This window comes from Anomaloglossus baeobatrachus, chromosome 2 (assembly GCF_048569485.1).
Source record: "Anomaloglossus baeobatrachus isolate aAnoBae1 chromosome 2, aAnoBae1.hap1, whole genome shotgun sequence".
NCBI classification, from domain to species: domain Eukaryota; kingdom Metazoa; phylum Chordata; class Amphibia; order Anura; family Aromobatidae; genus Anomaloglossus; species Anomaloglossus baeobatrachus.
The window spans coordinates 445505785-445526182 of record NC_134354.1 but is presented as its reverse complement, the minus strand read 5'-3'; the positions used below and the strand labels follow the sequence as shown (position 1 = coordinate 445526182).

At 44.4% G+C, this 20398-nt stretch overlaps 1 protein-coding gene across 1 annotated transcript in view; it reads left to right on the top strand.

The window, feature by feature from the left end:
- The window catches only part of LOC142290248 (uroplakin-3b-like), a 122455-nt gene that overhangs the window by 18729 nt on the left and 83328 nt on the right, over positions 1–20398 (top strand). Inside the window, exon 2 of the mRNA XM_075334197.1 lies at positions 2280–2420. Coding sequence (XP_075190312.1) covers positions 2280–2420 — 141 coding nt within the window. The remainder of the gene's footprint in view (positions 1–2279; positions 2421–20398) is intronic.

The window sequence follows — 20398 nt, the reverse complement described above, 5'->3', positions numbered from 1 at the left end:
TGTTTTTAAAAATGAGACAAGATGAACAAGTCATGGTTCAGCAAAGACTTTGCTACCTATCTAGGTGTCATCCTGGGGACAGTTAAGGCTGGCGTATTTTGGAATGTGCTTGATGCAAATCTACCTGTCAAGTTTGCAAATGGGGCACAAGTGATACCACTGAAGTGGTGTGTGGGGCCCAATTTTTGGAAAAAAGGGAGGCTCTGCTTGGAGTCCCCTTGCTGTGTTTTACATAAATTTAGAAGGGCATGCCATGCCTATATCTGTGTCTCCTCCTCTTTTTCCTCGGCCAGCTGTTTTGTTTTCGCATGGGTATTTGTCCTTGTCACTTTCCCATGTGTTTGTGTTGTCTTGGGAGTTATTTGGCCCCTTTTGGACAACTTTGAGGGTGTTTTCCAGGTGTTTTTAGGTGTTTGTGATTGCCCCCCATTGTTTTCAATGGGGTTCGAGAGGTTTGTCGAACGGCTCGTTGAATGGCTCGTCGAACGGGGCACCGTTCGACGAACCGAACCGAACTCAAACTCTAGGGGGGTGGCTCATCTCTATTTATAACTTGACTTTAAATTCATCCATTGGTTTTATAAATTATTCTTTTGAAAGCTGAAACCCTCCCACATTTGGTTTAGGTTATGAAAATAAAGTTGCTGCAAAGCTGAAATATTGATCCTTTAATGAACACAGAAAGGTCAGATTTTGGCAAGACAAAAGTTTTGTCGCCTTGTCATATAATAAACCCAATCCTAGTTTATGTCCTTACCTGTGCTCACTAAATGATCGGTTAATTAGTAGGTGTGTCTTAAAAGAAACCCAGCACCCCAGACCTTCAGTTGAAATGCAACTTGACCCCTGACAACATACCAAAAATTCACCTTGCGACCAAAGCCTTGATTATCAAGAGGCGGATGACCAGATCAACTGCAAAGGTGGCTGGCAGCTTTAATGTGTCTCAGCGTCACTTACAAAGAATTAAAAGAAGATTTGAAGAGACTGGAGATGTTTTTGACAAGCCCAGGTCTGGCAGACCCCGCAAAATAACTACTCAGGAGGAATGTTTGTTGGTTAGAAAATCCAAAGCCAGCCCCTCTTCCACTGCAGCAGAGTTCCAAAAGGCCTGGTCACCTCAAGTCCCTGTGTCAACTAGAACAGTTTGTAGTATTCTGTCTTGAAATGGCCTCCATGGTCGAATCAGTGTCCAGAAGCCAGCACTAAACAAAAGGCAATTAAAAAACCGTGTGGCATTTGCCAAGTCCTACAGCCTGCTAAACAGATGGACGCTGGAAAAGTGTCAGAAGGTGGATTTCTCAGATGAATCTTCAGTTGAATTACACTACAGCTGCTGCAAATACTGCAGTAGACCTACTGGAGCCTATATGGATCCAGAAAAGAGTTAAATTTGGTGGTGGAAAGATCATGGTCTGGGGTTACAATCAGTATAGGGTTTGCAAAATATTTGCAAGGTGGAAGGCAATATCAATAGTCTAAAATATTGAGAAGTATTAGCTACCTCTTACATTCCCAATCATAAAATCAGTCAAATTCTGCACCAGGATGATGCTCCATCTCATACATCCAACTCTACAACAAAGTTCCTCCTGGCAAAGAAGATCAAGGTGCTCAAGGACTGGCCAGCCCAGTCACCAGACATGAACATCATTGAGCATGTTTGGGGTAGGATGAAAGAGGAAGCTTGGAAGACAAAACCAAAGAATCTAGATGAACTCTGGGAGGCATGTAAGACTGCCTTCTTTGCTATTCCTGATGACTTCATCAATAAATTGTATGAATCATTGTTGAACTGCATGGATGCAGTCCTTCAAGCTCATGGAAGTCACACAAAATATTAAATATGGCTCTAATAGCACCACAACTTCATTCACCAATGTTATGGAACATATCTTTGTATTAAAAGTTCATTATTTGTTTGAATTTCACATTACTTTCCGTGGGTGATAAAACATTTGTCTTTGCAAAATCTGACCTTTCTGTGTTCATTAAATGATCAATATTTCAGCTTTTCAACAACTTTATTTTCATAACCTAAACCAAGTTTGGGAGGGTTTCAGCTTTAAAAAGAGTAATTTATGAAACCAATGGATGAATTTAAAGTCGGGTTATAAGCCTTTATTTACATAACATGGATAAGCAACAGAACTTCTGTCAGGGACTGTAGCTATGAAAATACACCAGATTTGTACAGATCATAATTTTCCAAATTCCATAAACCATTACATTACAAAGTATCAATGGTACAAATTATTGATCATATTTTTATTTTGCAGGTGTATCAGAATACATTCCAAAGATTACGCAAAACATAACTTTCAACATAACGGATAAAACATTTGTGCTGGATCAACCAAACTGCATTTTTAACACTTTCACCAGAACTAATGTGTGGGTGGTAATTGCACTGAATCAATGTATGTACAGTATTTTCTTTCTCTATATATTTATTAAACCAATATACAGTACATTATTTTATTATTAAATTGTGTGCACAAGTCTAATACTATGTACACCAGAATTTTCTTAACCACTTAAGGACCATGCCTATTTTGGCCTTCAAGACTTTATCTTTATTCTGCTGGTTATTATGAATATGGTGATGTGAAACTATTTACTATGTTACAAAAGAATAATACTGTGTGCTGAGCTGTATTTTCCCTCTATCATCAGTCTTCACTAGTGATGAGCGAGCATGCTTGTAACTACTCGGTACTCGCACGAGTATCGCTGTACTCGGGCTGCTCGGCGGGGACCGAGTAATCTCGCGATACTCGTGCTGTACTCGTGGTCTTCATTTCTGCATGTTGGCGCTCTTTTGAGACCCAGCCCTCATGCAGGGATTGGCTGGCAGACCACTGCTATGCCACAGCCCTGTTAGCTGTGGAATTGCAGTGATTGGCCGGCCTGCACAGCGTGACCGAGCCTTTATACCGGCCGGCGCGCTGTGCTCTGCTCACAGCTATCCAGACAGTCAGTGCAGGGAGAGTGTCGCTGATTCAGGGAAAGCTTTGCGGCCCTTTATAGCTTTTTCAGTTGCAGGGCTGCAAACAGTGTGACCAAAAGTCCTTCTCAGGACTATTCTAGTTGTATACAGGCAGGCAGGGTATAGCCAGGTCGGAGTACAGTAGCAGAGTCCTTCTCAGGACTATTGTTGCTATATACAGGCAGGGTATAGCCAGGTCTGAATACAGGCTAGTGACCAGAAGAGTCCTTGTCAGGACTATTGTACCAGTATACAGGCAGGCAGGCAGGCAGGGTAGTGGTGACCGTATACCAGCCTTCATCATATCTGGGGCTGGTGTACACAGTGTAAAACAGTCCAGATAGTGTCTGACTTGTCTGTAATTGTCGCTCCCCAAAAAAACCTGTTAGGTTCTTATTGCGTCCGTGCTTGGTTTTTAAAACCGCACGTGTGTGCCTGTTGGTGGCAGCGTACAGGTGCACTTGTGTGCAATTTCCACAAACTTTGATATAACGCACAAGTAGTGAATATACACGTCAGCAGTGCACAGCATTGCAAAATGCGCAAGGGCATTGTCAAGGAACAAGGAAGTGGACGTGATGGTGGTGCAGGCAGAGGCCGAGGTCGTGGGCAAGCTCTAATTTCGCCACAACAAAGGGCCACATCTAGTCGCTCGCACGTCCTGTCCCAAATTCTTGGGGACCGCAGCAGTACACCGCTCTTGAACCAAGACCAGTGTCAACAGGTTGTTAGTTGGATAGCAGATAATGCTTCCAGTCAGATTGGCACCACCACAAACACTCTGTCTTCCACACGGTCAAGTGTCAGTAGCCGTGATACTGCACCGCACATTTCTGAACCTGATCCTCCTTCCTACCACCAGGCTGAGTACACGTCCTCCTCGGACATTAATGATCCCACACTTGGACACTCGGAAGAGCTGTTCACGTTTCCATTCACACATTCTGGCCTCTCGCCAGCTCATATTGAAGTGGGTCATGAGGAGATCGTCTGTACAGATGGCCAAATATTTGAGCAGCCACGTTCTCACGAAGTTGGCAACGTGTCTCAACAAGTGGTGGATGATGATGAGACACAATTGTCAGGAAGTCAGGAGGAGGAGCAGGGTGCGGAAGAGGAAGACGACGTGGTGGATGATCCAGTAACTGACCCAACCTGGCAGGAGGATATGCAGAGCGAGGACAGAAGTGCACAGGGGGAGGGAGGCGTAGCATCACAACAGGCAGTAAGAAGCAGGGTGGTGGCCCCAGGCAGAAGTCAGGCAACCGTTCCCCGGAACAACACGACGACACAAGGTGCCTGTACAAATGTTAGGTCTTCCCGAGTCTGGCAGTTTTTTAAGTTGGATCCAGATGATTCAAAAAAGGCCATTTGCAACACCTGCCGTGCCAGCATCAGCAGGGGTACCAAAACTAGCAGCCTGACCACCACCAGCATGATCAGGCACATGTCAGCCAAGCACCCGACTTTGTGGGAAGTACAACAGAGTCGAGGAGCAGTGCTTGCTGATGTCACTGCTACGTCTTCGCTGGTTGTGCATGCGAGCCAATCCCCTGTCCATGCTGCCTGCGAACAAGCCTCCTCCACTCCTGCACCTGCAGTTGCCTACACAGAAAGAACACCATCATCAAGCACGTCCTTGTCCCAGCGCAGCGTTCAGTTATCCATTCAGCAAACCTTTGAACGCAGGCGCAAATACACTGCCAACACCCCACATGCCACAGTTCTAAATGCTAACATTTCGCGACTGCTTGCGCTGGAAATGTTGCCTTTTAGGCTGGTGGAGACAGAAGCATTCCGTGACCTGATGGCGGCAGCTGTCCCACGTTACTCGGTCCCCAGCCGCCACTATTTCTCCCGGTGTGCCGTCCCCGCGTTGCATAACCACGTGTCACAAAACATCACACGTGCCCTGAACAACGCTGTTTCACCCAAGGTCCACCTAACCACAGACACGTGGACAAGTGCTTGTGGGCAAGGCCGCTACATCTCGTTGACGGCACACTGGGTTAATATTGTGGAAGCTGGGACCCAGTCTGAGCGAGGGACGGAACACGTCCTTCCCACACCAAGGTTTGCAGGCCCTACCTCAGTCAGTGTTTCACCCACACTCTACAGCTCCGGAATGTCATGCTCTTCAGCCTCCTCCTCCTCCTGCGCATCCTCATCCACTGTACCCTCCACACCAGTCACAAGCTGGAAGCACTGCAGCACTGCCTCGGCGAAGCGGCAACAGGCTGTGCTGAATCTAATCTGCATAGGTGACAAACCCCACAATGCAGAAGAGCTGTGGACAGCTCTGAAACAGCAGGCAGATCACTGGCTCACACCTCTGAACCTAAAGCCAGGAAAGGTCGTGTGTGACAATGGCCGGAACCTGGTGGCGGCTTTGAGGCGAGGCCAGCTGACACATGTTCCATGCGTGGCCCATGTGCTCAACCTCGTGGTTCAGCGGTTTCTAAAGTCATACCCAGAGCTGTCTGATCTGCTGGTAAAAGTTCGCCGCCTGTCTGCACATTTTCGAAAGTCACCTACTGCTTCAGCCGGCCTTGCCGGCTTTCAGCGCAGTTTGCATCTTCCGGCTCACAGACTGGTGTGTGATGTCCCCACGCGTTGGAATTCAACTCTGCACATGTTGGTCAGGATATGTGAGCAGAAGAGGGCAGTTGTTGAGTACCTGCATCACCTAAGCCGTCGGGAAATGGGTCAAACTCCACACATAACACCTGAGGAGTGGAGATGGATGTCAGACCTATATACCATCCTCCAAAACTTTGAGGACTCCACCAAGATGGTGAGTGGTGATGACGCCATTATTAGCGTCACCATACCGCTACTCTGCCTTCTAAAACGGTCTCTGCTGAAAAACAAACATGATGCATTGCAGGCGGAGCGCGATGAGTTGCAGCAAGAAACAGTAGTGGGTGTGGGTGATGATAACACACAGCCCAGCCTCGTCTCATCACAACGTGCAGTGGAGGACTATGACGAGGAGGAGGATGAAGACATGGAGCAACTCTCCGGCCAAATTGAGGATATGACATGCACACCAGTCATATCCTCGGTTCAGCGTGGCTGGCCAGAGGACAGGGTAGATGAGGAGGAGGAGGAGGAGGACAGCATGTTCAGTCATCTTGTTGGTCAGGCTACTGAAGTCCTGGCTGTTAAGAGTCTGGCGCACATGGCTGACTTTATGGTAAGCTGCCTGTCTCATGACCCTCGCGTTAAGAACATCTTGGCCGACAATCATTACTGGTTGGTAACACTGTTAGACCCACGCTACAAGGAGAACTTTTTGTCTCTTATTCCCGTGGAGGAGAGGTCAACCAAAATGCAGCAGTTCCGGAAGGCCATAGTCACGGAAGTAGGCAAAGCATTCCCCTCACAAAACGCTAGCGGCATAGGTCATGAATCAGTGGACAACCGAGGCGTACAGCCGAGAGAGGCACAAGTCCAATCCGCCAGAGGTAGGGGAACAGTCTTTAAGATGTGGGACAGTTTTCTCAGCCCCTCACGTACCACAGCCCCTGAGGTGCGGGGTAGTGCCACAAGAAATCCTAAGTTTGCCCAGATGCTGAAGGAGTACCTTGCAGATCGAACAACTGTACTCCGACATTCCTCTGTGCCTTACAATTATTGGGTATCCAAGCTGGACACGTGGCATGAATTGGCTCTCTACGCCTTGGAAGTCCTGGCCTGCCCTGCTGCTAGCGTTTTGTCAGAGCGTGTTTTTAGTGCCGCAGGTGGAATCATTACAGATAAACGCACCCGCCTGTCAACTGAAAATGCTGACAGGCTGACTCTGATCAAGATGAACAAGGGTTGGATTGGGCCAGACTTCACCACACCACCAGCAAATGAGAGCGGAATTTAAAGTTTGCCATGTACCTCCACTCACCCATGGGTACACACTTCTGGACTTTGGATAATCGCTGGACTGCTCCTCCTTCTCCTCATGCGCCACCATGATGATGACCGTTACAAATTGCAATACTTAGGCCTTTGTTTCAGGTATACCCCCAGTGGTAAATTTTTTCGCCCATTCTTTGCAGAATGGACATTACAACGACAGGAGACCCGCTTCTTTGCAATGGGAACAATGTTTTGAGGCCCTCATGCACGTCTCTACCCAGGGACAACGTGGAGCCTCCCAATTTTTGGCTGCCCTGCCTAAGGGCTATACTATAATACACCCACTTCCTGACAATGGACACTTAATGTTTTGAGGCCCTCATGCACGTCTCTACCCAGGGACAACGTGGAGCCTCCCAATTTTTGGCTGCCCTGCCTAAGGGCTATACTATAATACACCCACTTCCTGACAATGGACACTTAATGTTTTGAGGCCCTCATGCACGTCTCTACCCAGGGACAACGTGGAGCCTCCCAATTTTTGGCTGCCCTGCCTAAGGGCTATACTACAATAGACCCACTTCCTTCCAATGGGCACTTCAGGTTTACAGGCCCTCATGCACGTCTCTATCCAGGGACAACGTGGAGCCTCCCAATTTTTGGCTGCCCTGCCTAAGGGCTATACTACAATAGACCCACTTCCTTACAATGGGCACTTCAGGTTTACAGGCCATCATGCACGTCTCTATCCAGGGACAATGTGGAGCCTCCCAATTTTTGGCTGCCCTGCCTAAGGGCTATACTATAATACACCCACTTCCTGACAATGGACACTTAATGTTTTGAGGCCCTCATGCACGTCTCTACCCAGGGACAACGTGGAGCCTCCCAATTTTTGGCTGCCCTGCCTAAGGGCTATACTACAATAGACCCACTTCCTTACAATGGGCACTTCAGGTTTACAGGCCATCATGCACGTCTCTATCCAGGGACAATGTGGAGCCTCCCAATTTTTGGCTGCCCTGCCTAAGGGCTCTACTACAATAGACCCACTTCCTTACAATGGGCACTTCAGGTTTACAGGCCCTCATGCACGTCTGTATGCAGGGGCATTGGTGAACCTCACAATTTTGGACTGCCCTGGCAAAGGGAAATACTACAAAGACTCACTTCCTCAAAATGGGCACATTAGACTCAGAGGCCTTTATGTACGTCTCTTCTCAGGGACATCGGAGTGCCACACAATGTTTTCACGTAAAATCTTTCATGTATTAATCTCAAAAAGTAACATACACCAGCTCTATCTCACTATTGGGTATGTGCCCTTAACATTTCCGCCATGAAAAATCATTTTGGGGTCATTTTGGAAGGTTTTCATGTGAGTCCGTAAAAATGGCGTAAAACGCGGATAAAATTGTTCACAGCTGTGACTTTTCAGTGATAAATGCTTCAAGGGGTCTTCCCCATGCTGTTGCCATGTCATTTGAGCACTCTTCTGAGACTTTTGTGACATTTTTAGGGTTTCTCCATGCTGCCGGGGGGTCATTTCACAAAAATACTCGGGTCTCCCATAGGATAACATTGGGCTCGTTGCTCGGGCTGAGTACACGAGTATCTTGGGAGGCTCGGCCCGAGCTTCGAGCACCCGAGCTTTTTAGTACTCGCTCATCACTAGTCTTCACTACTTATTGTTCAGCAGTGTCTGGTGACAGGAGGACCAAGCACCAGAGTACAGGTTGAACAGCCTGGCATTGTACTACTGGTGCCAAACTACCAGGTTGATTCTCATCACTGAAAGAAGTTACTACCGCATCCTTGGTGTACAATCCTGTATTCACAGCTGACAGACTGCTCAACTCTAAACACTGTAAATAATGGTGATAGCAGGTCAGGCTCCAGGACATAACATCTTCCAATGGTGGATATAGGTCGGTAGCCTGGTATAACTAGTTAAATGCCAGACATGTCTGACATTCTCAAAACCACTGCCTTGGTGCCGAACCTGCTGTCACCGATACATTGTCAGAGCTCAGCAGTCAAATCATCGCTGCTGTGCTCTTATAGACATTGGAAGTACTTGGTACGTCCTGCCTCATGCAGCCGGCAGTGAGTTCCGTACATCAGCTGATCTGAACAGCTGACATGTGCGGCTATCAGGCACGGGTGAATCTGCTCCCCACTCATGGCTATTAACCCCTTGCACTGCACTCTCAAAATGTGACAGCATGGTGTACATCCCAGCCGCGGTAAGCACTCACCCAGCTCCATCATAATTCACGTGACAAGATCACGTGGATCCGATGGTTGCCATGGTAGCACAGGGTCATGTGATGACTCCTGTAGCTATCATGAGTCACTTCCTCTTACACAGAGCAGACAGTCGTGTGTGAGAGGAGAGCAGCTTTTCTGTAGATCAGAGCAATACTGCTCTAAACTACAGAAATAAATTAGGGATCAGACTGATATAGTCCGCTAAGGGGACTAGTAAAATGAAAAAAAGTTAAAAAATTTAAAAAAATAAAAAATAAAAGTTCAAAGCACACCTTATTCGCCCCATTGAAAATTAAAGGGTTAAAAAAAATATATACACATATTTGGTATCGCCGCATTCAGAAATGCCCGATCTATCAAAATTTAACATCAATTAATCTGATCGGTAAATGGCATAGTGACAAAAAATTCCAAATGGCAAAATTACGTTTTTTGGTTGCCGCAAATTTTGCGCAAAATGCAATAATAGGCGATCAAAACATAACATCTACACGAAAATAATACTGTTAAAAATGTCAGCTCAAAACTCGAAAAATAAGCCATCACTGAGCCATAAATCCCAGAAAATAAGAACGCTATGTTTTTCAGAAAATGGCGCAAAAAGTGCATTTTGGACAAATGTTTGAATTTTTTTTAACACCTTAGATAACAGTAAACTTATGCATGTTTGGTGTGTACGAACTCATACTGACCTGAGGCATCATACTGACACATCATTTTTACCATAAAGTGACCACGATAAATAAAATATCCTAAAAACAATCGTACAATTGCACTTTTTTTGTAATTTTTCTGCACTTGGAATTTTTTTGCCATATTCTAGTACACTATAAGGTAAATCTTATGGTTTCATTTAAAAGTACAACTTGTCCCGCAAAAAATAAGCCCTTATATGGCAAGACTGATGAAAAAATAAAAAATGTATGGCTCTCGGAAGAAGAGGAGCAAAAAACAAAAACGGAAAATCGGCTTGGGTGAAGGGGTTAACATTGACTTTGCTCTGCTTTATCATTATAAAGTCTCACTCAGATGTCCATATATCGCAGTCTGTGGACCTTGATGCACAGACTGGCCGTAGGTCTCTTAACCTGAAATCAGGCTCGGCAATAGGGCAGGGCAGATGGGGCAATTGCCATAAGCCACCAGTCCCTTGGGGATCCCCAGCATCAACAGCATGAGCTACACTGATAGTAGCATTATTAGTGTGGTAATGTCTAAATCCCAGTAGCCAGAGGGACCTCTGTTGACGTAATGCCCATGTGACAAGAAGGGGCGGGTCCTCCACCAACATAGGTGATACCAGGAAAATGCATTATTCTTTTAAGTCCACGTGAACATGGAGTTGATTATAATAGAAGCGGGGTTCTAGGGGTAAGACTCCCAGATGAGAGGGGTTGCAGGGGGGTGGAGCCCCCCTTACATGAGTATAGTGGATGGGAGGAAACCACCACAGCCACCAAGCCAGTCACACCCACTAACCAAGTTGGTCATGCCCACAGGCCATTCTACCCACTGGCATTTAGCCACAACCTTATTAGTGTGTAGCTTCCAATGTGGAGACTACTTGAAGACCTTTGGTGACATCATGATCATGTGACTAGTCATGTGCCCGTGACGTCACTGAATGTCTTGAACTCTTGAGAAGAGCTAAAGAGGGGCTGGACTGGTGGTAAGTGTGTCTGTGTGGGTGTCTGCATGTGTGTCTAGAAAGCAAGGGCTGCTGGTTGTATCTATTAGTCAGTACATCAGAATGTATCAGCTCCTGGTAGGTATATATTAGTGAGGATGTCAGAATGTATGGGGTCCTGGTGGTATATATCAGAATGTAATGGCTCATGGTAGGTATATATGGTATTAGTGAGTACATCAGGTTGTATGGGCTCCTGTCAGGTATGTATTAGTGATGACATTTAAATTTATGGGCTCCTGGTAGGTTATATATTAGTGAAGACATCAGAATGTATGGGCTCCTGGTAGGTATGTACTAGGGAAGACATCAGAATGTATGGACTCCTAGTAGGTATGTATTAGGGAAGATATCAGAATCTATGGGCTCCTAGTAGGTATGTCTTAGAGAAGACATCAGAATGTATGGACTCCTGGTAGGTATATCAGAGGTTCCCAACTCCAGTCCTCAAGGCACACCAACAGTGCATGTTTTCAGGATTTCTTTAGCATTGCATGGGTGTTGGATTCAGCACCTTTGCAGGTGATTAAATTATCATCTGTGCAATACTAAGGAAATCCTGAAAACATGCACTGTTGGTGTGCCTTGAGGACTGGAGTTGGGAACCTCTGGGTATATGTTAGTGAGGATATCAGAATGTATGAACTCCTGGTAGGTACAGTGTTTTTCCAAAAATTAGACATTGTCTTATACTTTTTTACCTCCCAAGAAAGCACTAGGGCTTATTTTTGGAGGAGGTCTTATTTTTGGAGAAACATGGTTGGGGTAAGTTTACCCCCCCAAAAAAGCAGACAGCCCACTTCCCAGGAGACTCATACTTATCAGACCCGGACGTCTGCGTGGCTCCCAGGTCCTCCCTGCAATCTCCGGTGGGTGCTGCCCGCCGTCCTCCCCTGCTTCTGGCTGACACACACACACACACATACACTCACGCACACATTCACACATGCACACACTCACATACACACACACACACCCGCACACACACACACATCCACACACACACATGCACACACATACACTCACTAGATCCAGCATTACAGAATACTTCTGGACGCAGGGAATGATGGGAGGAAGTCATGTGTCTGTCCACAGGTCCTGTAAGCTAGCATTGCGGCAGGTCCTTGCACAGCTTCTCAGGATTCTGCTGGCCAGAATAAATCTGTTTCGCTGGATGTGGTGAGTATGTGTGTGATGCGATATGTGTGTGATCCGATGTTTGTGTGTGCGATCTGATTGTGTGTGTGTGAGATCGGATATTTGTGTGTGAGATCGGATGTTTGTGTGTGCGATCTGATTGTGTGTGTGAAATCGGATGTGTGTGTGTGAGATCGGATGTGTGTGGGGGTGTGGTCACATCAGGTCCTGCTGCTCAGGGTTGGGTGAATGTGATTGCGGGGTTGCCCGCTGTCTATAATGAAGTGTCCTGCAGTATCTGTAACCTTTTTAGCTGCACGGACACTTCATTATTGAACCACGACTAGGGCTTATTTTTGGGGAAGGACTTATACTGTATTTAAGCCTTGCTCTAAAAATGCTGAAAATCCCTGCTAGGGCTTATTTTTGGTGGAGGGCTTATTTTTGGAAAAACACGGTATGTATTTGCTTTTTGTATCCATGTGTCTGTATGAAGGTGCTCTGTGTATACATATACTGCATATATGTGTATGTGCCCAGTGTATATGCGTGTTTTCCATGTGTACACAAATATGTGTGTAACATACAGGACTTGTGTTACATACTATGTGTATGTAGTATGTAGAGGACAGGAAACAAGCACTGAACGACTTCAATATTGTTGATCGTACTTGTTTAACAGTTTGGAATTAGCGCATGTAAACACAACCTAAATGTTTGAATGTGAAAGTGCAATACATGTCAATTTAGGGCCATACTTTAAACTTTTGCCCAGAGCCTCACTTAGTTTAAAACCCACCCAGTTTGAACTTGTCAAACTGATATATGTCTTTGAGGCTTTCAAGTTTGGGTTAGGAAATTTGCGTCCATGCCCTGCATCAGACATTAAACTGAGCTTTACAGCTGCCTTTACACAGTGCAGCAGATGAGATGACTTTGTCACAATAGACTGCGCTTTCAACTTCAATATATAGGCAGCAGTTACACTGACAAAGATGTCAATTTTTGAAAGCCATAACTTTTTGTGAGGCTATTAAGGACTTTTTTTCCACTGACATTTTCATTGATACCATTTTCAGATGCATCTCTAGTTCTAAAAAGGTTGCTTCATCCCTAAAATAATCCTTGTGGGGTGTCTTTTCTAAATCAGTCACTTATAAGGTGTGGGCTTTGGTGTAATGACACTTTAGAGACTCTGCAAATGCAACATGACATTCACGTTCTAATCCAGCCAAAATTACACTCAAAAGTGAACACAGTAGATTCTGACTAGGGATGATCGAATACGTCAAATATTCAGCTTTGCGAATATTTTACGAATAGGTTGCCGCTATTCGACTATTCGCGAATATTCGATGCACAATGTAAGTCTATGAGAAACCTGAATAACAACTATTCGGAACTATTCGGGCTTCCCATAGACTTACATTGCGCATCAAATATTCGCATAGCGGTGACCTATTCGGAAAATATTTGCGAAGCTGAATATTTGAGGTATTCGATCATCCCTAATTCCGACCACATATCCAGTATCACCGCTTTCAGTAGAAATTTGTTAACAATTTTTCATGCATTTTCTCTCATTTCAGTTAGTGAAAATGTAAAACGTTGAGGCTAAATTGTATATTTGTATGAATGTACTGTATGTAAATAATGTAATTTTTCATTTAATTTTACATTAGTTCCTGTGAAGAACTTAAAGGGTTAACAATCTTCCGGAATGCAGTTTTGAATATTTTGAGATGTGCAGATTTTAAAATAGCATAACTTTAAGGGTTTTCTGATATAAGTCCCTGAAAGTCAATTCAAAACTGAATAGGTCAGTAAAAAATACATTTTGTTGAAAAAAAATTTAAAATCCATACAAAATAGAATAGTGTTTTAAAAATTATGCTGATCTATAGTAGACATATGGGAAATGTTATTTATGAATTATTTTGTGTGGTATCACAATTTGTAAAAAGAGCATACAAATTAGAAATGTGATAATCACAATTTTTTTTTAACAAATTTCTGATATTTTCATAAATAAATGCATATTTTATATTGATTTATATTTGAAACAAATTATAAAAAAATATTCTAGAGTTGTTACCACATAAATAGAAAAATATCAGAATTGAAAAATGTGGCTCTATCAGGAAGCTCAAAACAGGCTTTGGAGGTAAGGAAAAGTATCACCAGAAAAATACTTATTGTTTAAATCAGTTTATGATATTAAATGGATTTTTTTTTCATATCACAATTAGTATTAAAAATCAAATATCAAAACTAGAAATCTTGCTTTTTTTCTGGCAACTGGGATTTTTTTAGATTTAGCTTCCTATGGTTTAAGGAAATAACATGTGCATGAGAGTCAGCTGTGAAATCACCTGTTGTAATTGGAGTATCCTTTGTTATTAGCTGCGCTTAGCGGTGTTACCTGTCATGGTAATTCTGACTTTGATTATGTATTGTAAAGCTTTGCTGAATACTCTTCCTGCAAGAACTGGAAGTATAAGTCTAAAAAGACAATAATCAGCAGTGTAAAAATTGCAATATTATTCATTTTATTTTGTAATAAAGATTGGGATCTAAAAAACCATTATTTTTTAAAAAAAAAATACATATAACCCTAAATCTTCATTTATAGAGGACCTGTCACCAGTAGTAGATGGGCGAACCAGGACTGTAAAAGTCCGGATCCACCTGGGATCTCTACTACACATGCACCGTTCCCGGGCCCGGAGGCCTCAGGGATCTCCGGTAACTATCTGGTTCCACCACCTGGGTAATTAACAAAAGGAAATAGGAAGAAAGCAAGCACGTTATACTTACCAGTCTCTGCACAGCTGTAACGCTACTTCCAGGGCCGCTCATTATCCCTCTGCCCACCGGCAGTCCCTGCGTCTGTGATTGGTTGAAGTCAGACAGCGCCCCCACCCTGTATGACAGCATGTCTGACTGATTGGAATCACAGATGCTGTTTGTGCCTCCATAATGGTATAAAATAAATATATAACAATAACTAAATATATAAATAATAATAAATAATAAAATAAATGCATTTAAAAAATTGGAGTAGGGTCCCTCATATTATGATAGCTAGCACAGATAAAGAATATGCCTACAGGCTGCAGCCCCCAGCCATTCGCTTATCTTGGCTGTGGATCAAAATAAGACAGACCCCATGCGACTTTTTTAAAAAAAATATTTAAATTAATAGTTAAAAACAGCTTGTGGTCCCCCCCCCAATCTTGATACACAGTCATGATAAAGTTTACAGCTGGAGGCCTGTATTCTCAGGCTGGGGAGGCAAATGGTTATTGGGCGACCGCAGCCTAAAAATAGCAGCATTCGACCACCCAGAATTGTCACATCCATTAGATGTGACAATCCCAGCATTTTATCCAGCTCATCCAGATTGCCCTGGTGCAGTAGCAATGGGGGTAATATCAGAAGTTAATGACAGCTCACAGCTGCCATTAAGCCATAGATTAGTAGTGGGATACATCTGTAAGTGAAAAGAAATATACGCAAACACTGAAAAAAGTCTTCTATTTGAAATAAAATAAAAAACTTTCACCCCTCTTTCACTCCTTTATTAACCTCAAACACCCACTTCCAATATAATCCACACGAGGTCCCGACTCTGCTACATACATACTGAAGTTACAGCGTTCAGGCACAGAACATGTCCACATCCTGTAGCTTCAGTAAGGGACTGACTTAGCCGCAGCAATGAGCTGTGACGTCACTCAGTTTATCTGTGGTCAAAGCTGTAGATTTGTTTTATTAGTAGCGGTTTTGCAATTTAATTCTTTCCAGGTGTATACTACAAGGTTAGTGACGTTTTTCACATGCAATTGATAGTTGGCAGTATAGATTAAGGAATGGTTGAAGCGGGTCTGCATGCAATAAATAGAATGTATTTACATATATAAAGGTGATCTTTAAAAGTATATATTGATAAAAAAATAAATAAAAAAATAATCATATAGCTGAACTCACTGCATTATTAGCTATGTACTAGTCTTAAATTATTGTAACCGAGGATGCAATTAATTGCTTCAACCATTTATTATTAGGGTTAAATTGATGCAACAAGCACTAGAGACAAATATAACCCTTAAGGGGGCTTTACACACAGCAATATCGCTAGCGATGTCGCTGGTGAAAGCACCCGCTCCCGTCGGTTGTGCGTCACGGGCAAATCGCTGCCCGTGGCGCACAACATCGTTAGTTCCTGTCACATGGACTTACCTGCCTAGCGACGTCGCTGTAGCTGGTAAGGTGTTGTTTGTCGTTCCTACAGTGTAACGCATAGCGATGTGTGCTGCTTCAGGAACGACGACCAACCTGCATCCAGCACCATCAACAATATTTGGGATTAGAACGACGTGTCAACGATCAACAATAAGGTGAGTATTTTTGATCGTTAGCGGTCATTCGTACGTGTCACACACAACAAAGTCGCTAATGAGGACGGATGTGCGTCACGAATTCCGTGACCCCAACGACATCTCGTTAGCGATGTCGATGTGTGTAACGGGCATTTAGGCTATGTGCCCATGGGACAATGTACCCGCGAATCATGCCGTGGAAAACCTGCGGATTTATCTGCATTTTCTAGATAAATCCGCAGGTTTTAGCACGTGCAGACACTCCCCATGTTATCCTATGGGACATGGGGAGTGCTGTGGCCATGCTGTGGTATGTGCGGCTGCGGAATATGATGCGGATGTCCCGCAGCCGCACCTAACTGCTTGTCAATTATTCCTGCGGAATTATCTGCAGAATTCCCGGCCCTCCACTATGGAGATAGAGGTCGGGACTTCCGCAGGTAAGTCGCACGAATATCCGCAGGTTAGCCGTAGATATTTCGCTGGAATCCCGCAGCAATGGATAGCTGCGGATTCCGAGGAGCTGCTGCGGGAAACCTGCGGACATAACCGTGGGCACATAGACTTACAGTTTTTACAATTCATATCATTGACCTGTTATAATGTGAACTGTCTTCAATTGAGGATTCCTTGCTGATTTTTAATTAGTGTGTCTATTTTAAATTATGATTAATAAAAAATATATATCTTTTTATGAATTTTCGGAGTTTTCTGCATCTTGTTCCCAGTCTTGGGTTGAATTAGTTAACAATGGGAGGCGTTTGTAAGTGAAAATTTGACGCTCTGGCCTATCAGGTCATCACAGGATATTGTGCAACCTGCCCTTCTGCACAGTATCCACCCTCCTTGGTTACGGGTCCTCCTCCTTTGGTGTTGCTAACAGCTTAGCCAATCAAAATCCTAGGAACACTTTACATTGAACCTACCAGACACACCATTGGGGGGCCTGAAGGGAAGAGGGCCGCCCACGGGGGGGTTGGTAAAGGGAAGGTGAAGAAAGTGACAGTTAAGTTGAGCAGTGGAGAGTGAAAGGAGAGGTGGTGTAGGTGATCCTCATGAGGGGAGGTCACGGAGCAGGGCTCCTGTAGTACTAGGTGGCAGACGTTGGTCTGGGCCTGATGGGAGCTGGAACCCTGGTCGCAGGGGACAGTGTCAAGGGGCACGGACTGCCGAGGAGGGCAGCCGGCGGCCTTGAGCTATCACTGGGCAGGGGCCAGGGCACGACTGGGTACGTGGACTCCAGGCCGGAAAGTAGCTTCTCGCGTTCTGGTAATTTACCTGACGGGGGTAAAGACTTCAAGTGTCATCCCCAACCCGCTCCAAAATCGGGGTACTAGCACACCGATGGGATAGGACTTTCCCAATACAGTCTAAAGAAATCCTACGCGTGAACCCTGAGAACAAGCTCATTCCGTTAGCCATACAAGTGAGCGGGACCCGAAGAGTTTTATACCCATGGGTCCAACAGAGACAAAGGTGCCAAGGACAGGGCCACAGGGTAACAGCAACACCAAGGGCACGGACACAAGTGTGCTGCCTACAAGCTGCAGTGGTGCTCAGAATTCTGGTTTACAAGCTGTCGGTGTTATAATTCCTGGACTGAGTGAGTACGTTGAATACCCCTGTTCCTATCCCCAATGGCACCCAAACACCAACCATCCAACAGGCCCCAGGACACAAACCCCCTACCCACGGAGGGGTTAAACATCAGGCTGCGACACCATCGTCACCGGGCTCCTCAACGGCAGCGGTGGTCCCTCCCTTTACCACGCAGCGTGGGTGGCGTCACAAACTTTCTAGTCCCCCTGTACATAGCCCCCTTTTATCGAGTGGCCGCACGACCCCCGGGTCCAGAGACCCCTCGAGCCACCGCGGATCCGGATCCGAGCAGCCCGGGGGCAGCACAAAAAGAAATAAACACAAACATTGAAAAAAATCCTTTATTTGAAATAAAATAAAAAAACTTTCATCCCTTTATTAACTCCAAACGACCACTTCCGACGTAATCCACACAAGGTCCCATGGTGATCCCAGCTCTGCTACATACATACTGAAGTTACAGCGTGCAGGCACAAAACATGTCCACAGTCTGTGGCTTTAGTCACAGACTGACTTAGCCGCAGCAATGAGCTGTGACATCACCCAGTTTATCTGTGGTCATAGCTGTAGATTCCCATGGTGCCCCACCTATGACCGCAGGTAAACAGACCTCAGGTGACCTCATTAAACTCAGTGACTACACCTCAGATCTGCATCTCCTGGCAGAAAACTGCAGGTTTTTTTTGCCAAGAGATGCAGATTTGGTGCTGAAATTTATACGCCATGTTCCTGCACCAAATCTGCATCCCCTGTCATAAAATTTCATCAAAATCACATGCTTTATAATGCGGTTCTGGTGTGATTTTTTTCCAAAAGATGCAGATAGGGTGTATAAATTTCAGCGCCAAATCTGCATCTCTTGGTAAAAAAAATACCCAAAAACAGTTTTAAGGCCCTGTGCGCACGTTGCGTCCAGTACCTTGCAGAAATGAATGCATCCCCTGGAAGAATTTGTCTTTGTCAAATTTGGTTTTGACCACAAAAACGCTGAAAATACGCGTGTGTTTTGACCGCGTTTTTACCGCATTTTACATGCTTTTTCATTGCTTAAAGTCAGATGCGTTTTCAATACAAATACACTTCTAAATAAAGTTTAAACATTCAAACACTAAGAAAAAAAGGAAAAAAATTATAATAAATATCGTGCTTTAAATCATACACAAAATAACTCATTTTATTAAAAAGATTACTGTAATATAATATTTATGGTTAAAATAACATTAAATTATTGTTTTTCAATTTTTTAATGTCGGACTATGTGTGTGTGTAAAGGGACACATCAGTACCTCAATATAATGTCAAAAACGCATGCGTTTATTTTGTAAAAAAAATGCATTTTGCATCAAAAAAGCATGTAAAACGCTAGGATTTTGAGTTAGAATGCGTTTTGAAAGTTCTCATTGACTTTAATGTTAGGAAGACGCTGCCAAAATGGCAAAAACAATTGACATGTTGCTTCTTCAAACGCAGTGTTTTTGCCAAGTTTTCTGCAACTAAAACGCTGCATTTATAAAAGCATTGTGCGCACAAGAAATCCCTATTTCCCATAGGCTTGGCCTAGAAATCAAAACGCATGCATTTTAGCATTAAAACGCTGCAGTTGTAAACACTGCGGAAACGCGTGAAAATACGCAACGTGCGCACACAGCCTTACACTGTTTCGGTGTGGATTTCTGGCAAAAGATGCAACTTTGGTGCAGACATTTCAGCACCAAATTTGCTTCTTCTGGCAGAAAACTGCACCAAAACGGCGTCAAAACTGTTTCTGCGCATTTTTTTGCCAAGAGATGCGTTATGACTAGAGATGAGCGAACCGGTCGTGGTTCGGCTCGAGTTCGGTTCGCCGAACTGAGGTCTCGTTCGAATTTGGTTCGGCGAACCGGTTTGGCGAACCACTCGAACCGCATAGGAAACAATGGGAGGCAATCACAAACACATAAAAACACCTAGAAAACACCCTCAAAGGTGTCCAAAAGGTGACAAACAACTCATAACACAACACAAACACATGGAAAAGTGACAAGAACAAATTCTCATGTGAAAACAAAACAGCGTTACGAGGAAAAAGAGGACAAGACACAGATATAGGCATGGCATGCCCTTCTAAAATCATGCAAAACACCGCAAGGGTTACTCCAAGTGGAGTCTCCCTTTTTTCCAAAAATTGGGCCATACAGACACCCACCCCTTCAGTGGCAGCACTTATGCCCCAGTTGTACACTTCAAAGGTAGATTTGCATCAAGCATTTACTCTCCCCAGGATGACACAGGGGTAGTAAATTCCTTGTGGATCCATGACTTGTTCATTTTGATGAACGTTAGTCTGTCCACATTGTCACTGGACAGACACGTGCGCTTATCTGTCAGCACACACCCAGCAGCACTGAAGACATGTTCAGAGACAACGCTGGTAGCTGGACACGACAAGATCTCCAAGGCGTAAGTGGAGAGCTCTGGCCATTTTTCAAGATTTGAAGCCCA